The sequence below is a fragment of the Oncorhynchus mykiss genome, chromosome 6 (assembly GCF_057628025.1).
Source record: "Oncorhynchus mykiss isolate SJ-2025 chromosome 6, ASM5762802v1, whole genome shotgun sequence".
NCBI lineage: Eukaryota > Metazoa > Chordata > Actinopteri > Salmoniformes > Salmonidae > Oncorhynchus > Oncorhynchus mykiss.
In genome coordinates this window covers 62030829-62043269 of record NC_143027.1, presented here as the reverse complement: position 1 = coordinate 62043269, position 12441 = coordinate 62030829, and the positions used below count along the sequence as shown (strand labels likewise).

The 12441-nt window shown below is 42.2% G+C and overlaps 1 protein-coding gene across 1 annotated transcript in view; it reads left to right on the top strand.

Moving 5' to 3' along the window:
* Positions 1-8546, top strand: part of cdh16 (cadherin 16, KSP-cadherin) — a 36349-nt gene extending 27803 nt beyond the window's left edge. The window contains exons 16-18 of the mRNA XM_036980636.2: positions 3577-3693; positions 5106-5222; positions 5494-8546. Coding sequence (XP_036836531.1) covers positions 3577-3693; positions 5106-5222; positions 5494-5594 — 335 coding nt within the window. The 3' untranslated portion in view covers positions 5595-8546. The remainder of the gene's footprint in view (positions 1-3576; positions 3694-5105; positions 5223-5493) is intronic.
* The last annotated feature ends 3895 nt before the right edge of the window (positions 8547-12441 follow it).

Here is a 12441-nt window from a genome sequence, read left to right as displayed (position 1 = left end):
CCGCAGCCAACGTGAGTAAAACATTTAAACGTGTTAACCCTCGCAAGGCTGCTGTCCCAGACGGCATCCCTAACTGCGTCTTCAGAGCATGTGCAGACCAGTTGGCTGGTGTGTTTACGAACATATTCAATCAATCCCTATCCCAGTCGGCTGTTTCCACATGCTTCAAGAGGGCCACCATTGTTCCTGTTCCCAAGAAAGCTAAGGTAACTGAGCTAAATGACTATCCCCATAGCACTCACTTCCGTCATCATGAAGTGCTTTGAGAGACTAATCAAGGATCATATCACCTCCACCCTACCTGGCACCCTAGACCCACTCCAATTTGCTTACCACCTCAATGGGTCCACAGACGACACAATCACAATCACACTGCCCTAACCCATCTGGACAAGAGGAATACCTATGTAAGAATTCTGAGTTCATCGACTACAGCTCAGCATTTAACACCATAGTACCCTCCAAACTCGTCATTAAGCCCGAGACCCTGGGACTCGACCCTGCCCTGTACAACTGGGTCCTGGACTTTCTGACGGGCCGCCCCCAGGTGGTGAGGGTAGGAAACAACATCTCCACCCCGCTGATCCTCAACACCGGGGCCCCACAAGGGTGCATTCTCAGCCCTCTCCTGTACTCCCTGTTCACCCATGACTGTGTGGCCATGCACGCCTCCAACTCAATTGATCAAGTTTGCAGATGACACTACAGTGGTAGGCTTGATTACCAACAATGACGAGATGGCCTACACGGAGGAGGTGAGGGCCCTTGGAGTGTGGTGTCAGGAAAACAACCTCACACTCAACATCAACAAAACAAAGGAGATGATTGGGGACTTCAGGAAACAGCAGAGGGAGCACCCCCCTATCCACATCTGTGGGACAGTAGTGGAGAAGGTGGAAAGTTTTAAGTTCCTCGGCGTACACATCACTGACAAACTGAAGTGGTCCACCCACACAGACAGCGTGGTGAAGAAGGCGCCTCTTCAACCTCAGGAGGCTGAAGAAATTTGACTTGTCACAAAAACACTCACAAACTTTTACAGATGCACAATCGAGAGCATCCTGTCAGGCTGTATCACCGCCTGGTACAGCAACTGTAGTGATAATAGTAGAAGATAGAAGAAGATTAGAATGTCCTTTGTGTCTCTCCATCTCTTTCAGAACGGAGGCACATGAAGGGGAGCAGTGTCAGAGGCCAGCCAGGGGCTTTTGGACCCCCAGATAACAGCTAACAGTCTGATAGTAGACCCTCTGTTAAACATCGCTGTATTTTGGATTCATTCATAGATTAGATAAAGTATCAGTGCATTTGCACTAGAACCAACCTTCGTCACCCCTTGGCCACTGTGTTTGTTTTGCGTCACAGAGGGTCTACCGGACACAAGTGACAGGGTCCCTCACACATACAGGATGTGTATAATAAACCGACCTAGGTCTTTCCTCTATCCGAATAATGTTGATGTGGGCTGTTGATCATGCCAGTATTTTACACATGTTCACCAAAACCTAGTTAATCATTCAGCCATGGGTATTTACTGTATATTTAGCTGTGAATGGCATTACCAATGAATTGGCCTGTATCGCAGACTCTTTACTGAGAACAAGCAGATGTTTAAAAATATATTAGAGGTAATGTTTTTCATTCTTGCACAGGCTTTGGGGATTTTGGAATTTCCCTCTGATGTTTACTTTGCTTTTAGACGCTAGCCAAAATGGACAAAAGTTTCTGTGTACCGTCAGTTAAATTGGTCTTAAAAGTACACTGCATGACCAAAAGTATGTGGACACCTGCTCATCAAACATCTCATTCCAAAATCATGGGCATTGATATGGAGTTGGTCCCCCCTTTGCTGCTATAACAGCCTCCAGTTTTATTGGGAGGCTTTCCAATAGATGTTGGAACATTTCTGCGAGGACTAGCTTCCATTCTGCCACAAGAGCATTAGTGAGCATTAGTGAGCACTGATGTTGGGCGATTAGGCCTGGCTCGCAGTCGGTGTTCCAATTCATCCCAAAGGTGTTTGATGGGGTTGAGATCAGGGCTCTGTGCAGGCCAGTCAAGCTCTTCCACACCAATCTCGACAAACCATTTCTGTATGGACCTCGCTTTGTGCATTGTCATGTTGAAACAGGAAAGGGCCTTCCCCAAACTGTTGCCACAAAGTTGGAAGCACAGAATTGTCTAGATTGTCATTGTATGCTGTAGCATTAAGATTTCCCTTCACTGGTACTAAGGGGCCTAGCCCGAACCATGAAAAACAGCACCAGACCATTATTCCTCCTCCACCAAACTGTACAGTTGGCACTATGTATTGGGGCAGGTAGCGTTTTCCTGGCATCCGCCAAACCCAGATTCTTCCGTCGTACTGCCAGATGGTGAAGCGTGATTCATCACTCCAGAGAACGATGGAAAGCCATTTCATGAAGCTCCAGACGAACAGTTCTTGTGCTGACGTTGCTTCCAGAGGCAATTTGGAACACGGGAGTGAGTATTGCAACCGAGGACACAATAATAGATGTCCATTATTTGTCATCCATTCATTTCAGTAGAATATACATTTCTGTCAGCACCACCATTGTTCGCTCTGGTAGCTGTGCTGTTATTACAGTCATGTCGATGAACAATTGAACTATCAAAAGAAACATGCAGTGTTTACAATCAATGTCACTTCTGTCCTTTCCTTTCACGCTGGGATGTTGCAGCTGTTATTACTCTGTAATTAATGTCCTTTCTCTGAAAACAAATAGGAGTGGATTGGGCATATGCTGAGTCTGTGTTCATGTGTTTTCTCCTTGCCCTCCCACCCCTCAGAATATCCCCACAACTCAATCTGGTTGACAGCATCTGCTCTGTAAATAGAAAAGGACATCTCATAGATCCCTGTAGATTTGTTTCCTTGATGTTTGGCAGCATGTTGGAATAGAGTACTGGTCATCCTGAGACATTGTGTTCAGACTGACTCAGTCTCAGGCTAGGATGGGCCGCAGGTGCACCCTTTCCCCCTGTCGCAGCCTGGTCTCAGCCCAGTCTGCCTGCTGATACCCCCTCTACAGAGGACAGACAATTTGTACGCGTTATGCGCTACAGTACTCGGCGGTCCCATTCTGTGAGCTTGTGTGGCCTACCACATCGTGGCTGAGCTGTTGTTGCTCCTAGACGTTTCCACTTCACAATAACAGCACTTACATTTGACCTGGGGAGATCTAGCAGGGAAGAAATTTGATGAACTGTCTTGTTGGAAAGGTTGCATCCTATGACAGTGCCACATTGAAAGTCACTGAGCTCTTCAGGAAGGCCATTCTACTGCTAACGTTTGTGTATGGAGATTGCATGGCTGTGTGCTCAATGCTTTACACCAGTCAGCAACAGGTGTGGCTGAAATTGCAGAATCCACTAATTTGAAGGGGTGTCCACATACTTTTGGTAATATAGTGTATGATTCTTGGAAAAGTTATGTGAACAATTGTTTAATTTGACCAAGAATACGTACAGAAAATGTCAAAGTTATGGAGCCCAATAAACCTTTGTCATAAAGGTTTACCATAGGCTACCAATGTAATATCTGTCTTTCCTCAGACACCCATACCAACCTGTCCCTGAACATCCCATACCTGTCTCCTGAGGTCTACACGGTCCCCTTCACCATCTCTGACAGCAGCTCTCCTCCCAGGAGCACCTTCATCAACCTGCCAGGTGACACATATTGATACAGTTGAAGTCGGAAGTTTACATACACCTTAGCCAAATATATTTAAACTCAGTTTTTCACAATTCCTGACATTTAATCCTAGTAAAAATTCCCTGTTTTAGGTCAGTTAAGAATGTGAAATGTCAGAATAATAGTAGAGAATTATTTCTTTCAGCTTTTATTTCTTTCATCACATTCCCAGTGAGTCAGAAGTTTACATACACTCAATTAGTATTTGGTAGCATTGCCTTTAAGTTGTTAAACTTGGGTCAAACATTTCGGGTAGCCTTCCACAAGCTTCCTTGGCCCATTCCTCCTGACAGAGCTGGTGTAACTGAGTCAGGTTTGTAGGCCTCCTTGCTCGCACACGCTTTTTCAGTTCTGCCCACAAATGTTCTATAGGATTGGTTGAAAAATAAGTTTTAATGATTTCGACCTAAGTGTATGTAAACTTCTGACTTCAACAGTATGTGTTGAAGCAGAATATATTGCTCTACGAGGACATGTTTACAAAATGTGACACGTATAATTTCTCATGTATTACAACTGTAACTTTGATTTTGTCACAATAATAGATGGCCATTATTTGTCATCCATTCCTTTCAGTAGAATATACATTTCTGTCAGCACCACCATTGTTCTCTCTGGTAGCTGTGCTGTTATTACAGTCATGTCGATGAACAATTGAACTATCAAAAGAAACATGCAGTGTTTACAATCAATGTCACTTCTGGGCATTCCTTTCACACTGGGATGTTGCAGCTGTAATTACTCTGTAATTAATGTCTGTCCTTTCTCTGAAAACAAATAGGAGTGGGTTGGGCATACAGTATGCTGGGTCTGTGTTCATGTGTTTTCTCCTGGCCCTCCCACCCCTCAGAATATCTCCACAACTCAATCTGGTTGACAGCATCTGCTCTGGGGTGGCAGGGTAGACTAGTGGTTAGAGCGTTGGACTAGTAACTGAAAGTTTGCAAGATCGAATCCCGAGCTGACAAGGTAAAAATCTGTCGTTCTGCCCCTGAACAAGGCAGTTAACCCACTGTTCCTAGGCCATCATTGAAAATAAGAATTTGTTCTTAACTGACTTGCCTAGTTAAATAAAATAATCCCTGTAGATTTGAATGGCAGCATGTTGGAATAGAGTACTGGTCATCCTGAGACATTGTGTTCAGACTGACGCGGTCTCATGACAGGATGTACCGCAGGTGCATCTTCTCCCCCTGCCGCAGCCTGGTCTCTGCCTAGTGATCCCCCTATACAGCACACCGAAATGATTTAGTAAAACCCTGAGGCCTCAGGGGCATGGAGATGTTCTCTCCCTGTCATCGTGGTCTGCTCGGGGTATCTGTAATGTGTTTACGAGTGCTGAATATGTCCCCTTTGTGAGTTGCGTTGACTGTGTCTTAAATCACAGTGACGGTGTGCCCATGCAATGTGAGAGGAAACTGCAGGACCGCCGCTAAGCAGCTGCAAGGCATGCCAACCGTCCAGTCCACCGTCGGCATCCTACTGGGAACCTTGGGGGTCATAGGTAAGGGTAGCTGCTGTTTGACTGTAGACTGAACACCTTTAATTAAGCTACCAAGTTAAAATAGCCACGTCAATCAATCAATCAAATGTATTTCTAAAGCGTGTTTTACTTCAGAAACCGAGCCTGAAGTATAAGCAAAATGGACCTTTGTGTAATTTTGTGTCATGATGATCTGAGTTCACTTAGGATCTTTTTCAGGATCTTACATTTGAGTTAGTCATGGGCTATTTTAGTATGTTGGGCCTAATTTTATCTTTCTTATTTATCCCAGGAATCATTCTAATCGTTGTGTTTGTGAGGCTGTCCTACCAGAACCCCAAACCTCCGAGCAAAACCAACCAGGAGAGAGAACCCCTGAGGATCTCACTGTGAGGGTACTGCCTGCATATGTCTCCGACTTTGCCCATATGGACAGGGCCATGATAGTAGAGCAATGACATAGTGAGAATGTTTATTCAGTACTGTGCATAGTATTTACCTAGTGGGTAGTTCTTATATTGCGGTGGTATTTGGGCAGTGCATTTTTTTTATTTATAGTAAATGTATTTGGGTACATCTTCCCAGTATAAATCAACTAATGGCAGCTTAATGACTTTAAATCATTTTTACCATTATGATAACATTGTACCACCAGTAGGAGTACATTTTAGGTAAATTAGGATTTTCTGAAATGGAGGCCAAGTATACTAAAATCTAAGGTCATTAATAACCCTTTAAAGATCACTTACTAAAGTGATATGAGTAATAATTCTGCTCACAATGTAATTTTCCTTCATTTAAATAGAGCAACACCATGCAAGACTTTGGATTTAGACACATCAAATGATCAATGGAATCCTTAAATGTATGATATACTAAAAGGGTATGATTAGCTTGTAATTGTATTTAATAGACCATTCCCCCATTAACAGTTTGCCACTGGAGGGAATGCTCACTAGAGGGAAATACACTTGCGTGTTGTGGAACACACCTTCCAAGTTGCTCATTATTTTGCATAGAACGCATGCCTCTCGTTGATTATCCCTTACGTAATGAATGATTTTCGAGGCGGTAACACCAATGATATAAAACTGAGGGAAACGTTATATTAGTAAAACATACTTTTTTTTAATAGTCTACTGTTTTTATAGATCTTTACAATCTGTTTAATACTTTTGTTTACTTTCTAGCATTCAAAATAATAGATAGATATCTCTAAATCCCCCAAAACATGTCACAACAACCAGAGCCATAGAGTATACTGTATATAGCGAGAGTTTGGCCAATGTAATTTCTGTCTGAACGCGCTGAAAGAGACACTTTTTGCTCCATAGCCATTGCTAAGTGATAATCAACGCTTCCACGCTGTAATGTTTATTTCTGGTCGTTTTTAAAAACCTATGAAGATGTCCCGCGAAAGTGGAAAAATGCAATTTGTTGACACCACAACACAGTAGAGACTTGGATACACATTATTCAGAATGCTGATAATTAAAAAAACTTTGCTGCTCTGTTTTGCTTGTTTACAGACCCCTCATGAAAAAGTACTACTGAATTACTACACAAAACCTACTGATTTTACTACTTGATTGCTATTGAGATATGTAGTAAACCAGTAGTGATTTATGTAATAATTTAAGTAGTAATGAGTGATAAATTGGGACATTTTATGACTGGTGAACACAACATATTTCCTACTCAAATCACTACATAATTCTCCCTTAATGACTACTGTGTAACTACATAGCAGTTTCTAAATGTAGTTATATCATCAAACAATTATATATACATTTTGTATTTGTATTAAATTAATGACATATTAAATGACACATTTCCACTTTTATGTTAATCCATTTCAGGCCTTGTCTTCATTCAGCTTTGACTTAACTATCTTTAGATCCTGTTTTCTGTTGCAGCAACATTTCTCCACCACGTAACCTTTTAGAAAATACAGACAAGCAGAAGAGACAACCAATTATAAGCCATTACCAATCATCAGCTAACAGAGGTCACATAAAACAACACAGAAAAACATTTGGTGGTCTCTAGTCTTCTTATGTCAAAAGAGGTAAGTAGAATGGCTAAGTATACCAATATGAACATACCCAACATTTGCATACAAACACACATACTAATTAACTAGCATGACAAAAACAGAGGCTACATATCTACATTTCAATGTGGCTAGCAAACAACTAGGCTAAACTCAATACATCTCTATGACAATGGCTAACGGCTAATACCGTTTTGGCTAGCAATCTTGTTGATGTAGTAAAAAGCAATATAAATGGCTAAACAACAATATAAATGGCTAAAAACTCCACTTGATTGCTATAGACACACCTGTGTAGTAAAGCTGTAATGTTTAGACTACTTATTTATCAACATCAAGTAGTAAAAATGTATACCTGATTACTACTGGAAACACTACTGTTTTCCTACTGAATACTACAAAACTCTACTTGTGTATCTTGAGTAATGCATAATCTACATATTCACTACACACTCCCTACAAAACTCTACATAGTCACTACTGCACAAATAGGTTCTGTGTAGTAATTCAGTAGTACTTTGTCATGAGGGGTGGGTCATTTCATAGGGAATTGTCGGAGACGCTCTCGTAACCAAAATATCACCAAAATATTGTGAATAAAGGTGCCAACAAGTATTTTGTTGGACAATGTATATTATGTATAACATGCGTATCCCGTACATACGACTAAGAAAACTGGAAACCAACATGGCGTCCGTTCTAAAAACCTGGCTGAACTCTCAATATATGACACCGACTACAACTCTACTGGGTCACAACTGGGACAAGGCAATTTGCTAACCCTAAATATTTTCAAAAATGCATAAACATAAAGGCAGTATAAATGGCTTGTATTATATTTTATCATAGACAAAAACATGTTTGAAATGTAACTATTCGTCATTTGAAAGTGTTTTTGATGGTTTTAAATGCCACCGCAATTCAAGAACCACCCAAGTTGTAGACTTTTGGCATTGCTCATCTACAGCATTTATGAGACATTTGTTGCGTTTCAGTTATAGTATCTGTCATATTTTGTGACACACACAATACTCGCAATTACAATATTATCATTAATTAAGATTGCGTCATACTGCTATGCATTATAGGGATGTTACATTTAGTTATTTTAGCATTTTATCTATTTCAAATATTGACATGTAATGATTTGTAAGAATCAGTAGGTTTTTCCTGTTTAATGTTGATTTTAAACCTTGTAATTAAAATGCACGATGCCAAATTTAATCTATTCTTCGCACCATATCATTCCACTGATTACATTTCACATTGTAATAAAACTATTGAAAAGAGAAGCCTACTGTTCATTCACAATGCTTTTTAGAAGGCTTAACCACATCGAGGTTGATATATTGTTAAAGTAATCCCAGGTTTAATACCCTGTACGTAATAAAATGGCATAAAATAACAAAAATAGCTTCTTAGTAGAGCAATTTCTCAAGCAAGACTTTTGCTAGGACTGTCGGAGTGGTCTGAGTGGGGAGGGGATAACTGAAAAGTACTTATTATTGGCAGAGAGGTTCGGAATTCTCTTTCTTAATGGTCTATTAACTAATTAACCCACCAAAACAGGCTAAAATTGCAGGTGGTCTTTAAACCTCTAAGCTCTAGAAACCTCTAAAATGGCATTATCATAATTTTCACTATTTCACAGTATTATTCCAACCCTATAGTGTGGAAATGTATATAAAACACAGGATATCACATTTTTGAATGCACTGGGCCTTTAATCATTCCATCCCCTGTGGATCTATAATAACCCCCTCAAAATGGTTATACATGTAAAAGAACAGCCAGGGTTATCCAGAGAGCAGTCTTAATCCCATTTAGCAAGGTGCCTCCAATTTACAGGATGATGACAATAGCATAGGTGAACTTGATGACCTGACAAGGGTGCTGGGCTATAAATAGACCCGGGGGATGCCATAAATAGCCCAATGCTCAAGGTCCACTGAATGACGCCCAGCGGCAACCAACATAATTGTATACTAAAAAAGGAAAGATGTTTAGCCAAGTCGATGTATTATGGTTTTCTAATGGTGCACTTTCCCTTGGAGCAATTGGCCCAAGCTCCGTTGGCGGCCCTTAAAACAAAGACCAGCAGCCACATTATTCCCTGTCATGCATCTGGTTTATGTGGACGCTGAGACAATAGCTATTCATGTATACATCTGTGTGCAGGTCAGCAGATGGGTTAGCGATATAATCTCCCAAGCAGGGTTAATGGGCTGTGGTGTATCAAAGCAGAAAGGAGTTCACAGGCACTCTGCTCAGCCGTGTTCCACAATGCTCCACAGGCGTACTAGGCTGTACTAGGAAAAACACAATAACAACAACAACAGGAAAGCACTAAGACGTTTGAAAATAACATTTCAATCCAGTGTACCATATATAGAACAGGTAGGCAAGATGCTCCTCCATGTTGTCTTCTAATAGTAGCCAACAGTAGTACATGTGCATGGAATCATACACAAGGGAATTACACTGGAACGAATACACACGTGACCCAGCTAAAAACAGCATATGCTTACATACTTCGGAATCAGAATAACCGCAAAAGCCCTGTAGAAGAGGCCCAGCAAGCCTGCTTTTGACATAGGGTCAAGCATTAGTATGGCTGTGAGGGACTGTTGCTCTATTATTAGCCTCTCTGTGCCCATATTCTGCGTCTCTGTGGACCAGAGTGGTTCAGCTGGCTATGGGACAGGGACATGTATGAAGGAGACGTTTAAAAAATATAGTTTTTTTAATAGCTACTATCTCGTCTCATCGCTACAACTCCCGTATGGGCTCGGGAGAGACGAAGGTCGAGAGTCATGCGTCCTCTGAAACACAACCCAACCTAGCTGCACTGCTTCTTAACACAGCGCACATCCAACCCGGAAGCCAGCCGCACCAATGTGTCGGAGGAAACACCGTGCCCCTAGCGACCTGGTCAGCGTGCACTGCGCCCGGCCCGCCACAGGAGTCACTAGTCCGCGATGAGACAAGGATATCCCTACCGGCCAAACCCTCCCTAACCCGGACGACGCTAGGCCAATTGTGCGTCACCCCATGGACCACCCAGTCGCGGCCGGCTGCGACAGAGCCTGGGCTCGAACCCAGAGTCTCTGGTGGCACAGCTAGCACTGCGATGCAGTGCCCTAGACCACTGCACCATCCAGGAGGCCGAAGGAGACGTTTTTTGACGTGTCAACGCCAACTGGCTCAAGGAAAATGAGAGGTAATATGGATGCTTTGTGACTTTGCTTGCATTCTGTACTGTTTCCATTGCTGGGTCACTTAACATTGTGGTATGTCCCCCCCTCCCATTTTAAAAAGTATATTTTGAATTCTCTCAGTGAGCAATTTGACTTTGGTCAAACATGATAATGTGAGCATCTGTAAAGGGGGTTATTTGTATTTCAGCAGCATGTAGGAAAGCTCAGTGCTCAACTTGGGCAGGAGCTCACCAGAGGTGAGTACCGGCACCTCAAATGTTCTACTGCTTGAACTCCTGTTCCTCTTATAGAATATTATCTCAAAGGTATTGTGGAGCTCCTGCACCTAAATATAAACAGTACCGTAAACCAAAATGAGTCCCGGAACCTATTTTAGTCCAAGTCAAGCACTGGGAGAGTTTGACATCATAGTACCATTATAGAACCTAACAAGTGTTCCTGAGATAGTTTAAAAGCTGCCATACTGAATGTTTCGTTAGGGAATCCCTGGGGTACCTCTGCTTGGCTTTACCTCTGCCGTGAGTGGGGGACCCACTTCTACTGTCTATCTGTTGCCCTGTTCAGTTGGTAAGAGCAGGAAGTGAATGACCTTAAAGTGATGCCATGCCAGCCTTGGCAGCAGCGTGAAAATTAGCTGCTCTCACCACTGCCAATTCGGACAAAACTCTGGGCAGATAGAAAGTTACACACTTGGAAGGAATTTACCATCACCGCCGCCAACGCCTATTTATAAACCCACTTATTCTCTCAGAAAGAGAGGGCCGCTGCCTTGATTAATTTAATAGGGCTTTGGCCACTTAGCCCCCTCTCCACCTACCTCCCCTGCACCGGCCTGTTTACAACGGGCAAGATTACAGAAGTCGACTGAAGGTTAGAAGACAGAATGTGAAAAGCCTTTCTCTCTCTACCAGGAAACCTGTAATTTCCCTGATCTGATGGATATTTAATCATATCGAGTATTTCTATCTCCCGTGGGTTTGGGAAAGGGACCATTTTGGGGTTGTGATTAGGGTCTGCTCTGCGACACACAGAATACGTCTGCAGAAAATAACTACTCTCCTTCAAATGTGTCTGCGTTTTATTAGTCTCATTTGAACCAAATTCAAAATAAGAAACATGAAATCAAGAAACAGGGTGTCTGAATTTAGCATTTTGATTACAACATGATTGGATTCGCTGACTATATTAACACCTAGTTATAATTTATCCTCTTCTTATGCCTATTAGTGTCTTACCTATGAAAAGCCCTGACTATTCAAGGTCTTTCCAGATTAACTTGTAAACACTCAGTGACAGGAAACATTGAAAAAGTTACTGAGGTATTGGATTGCATGACAGTGAACCTCATGCTCCAGCTGGCTGCCTCTGCTCTCCGGTTAGCCTAACTGTTGTTGTGCTGCATGGAACTATATCCAACATATCCAGCTGTCCCCAGCTGCTCCTCATGACGTCATAGCCTTCCCAGAAACAGAAAGGCATGGTTTGGCTCCAATAAGGTCCAATTTAGTAACAGAAACGGATTCTGCCTAAGGGGGCTGGCACTGGCACGGGAGGGGTTTATTCCAGAATCCGGGTCGCTGTCCTGCCCTCACACAACAATATCAAACAGTAGCCTAAAACCATTGCTATCACCACTATTGAAGAAAACGACATGCAAAAGAATGTATACTACAAGAATATGTACACTCCAAATTATGAATTTGTATTTCAGAATGATTTTACAGTCATTTCCACGGTGCCTGTTCACGTAACATTGCATCTGACATTTGCATTGTGCTACAGCAGAGCAAGGTCATCACTTCATCAAAGCACAGAGGTGTATAAGTAGGCAGCTAAAGAAAAGGCACTCTCCAGTCTCCAGACCCACTTTAGGCATTATTTGCCAAGCAACAGAGAAGGAGCAGGAAGTCCTTTGAAAAGAGTGAAGTACATTACTGCCCGTTAGACCGCTGAAGAACACTTAGGAACA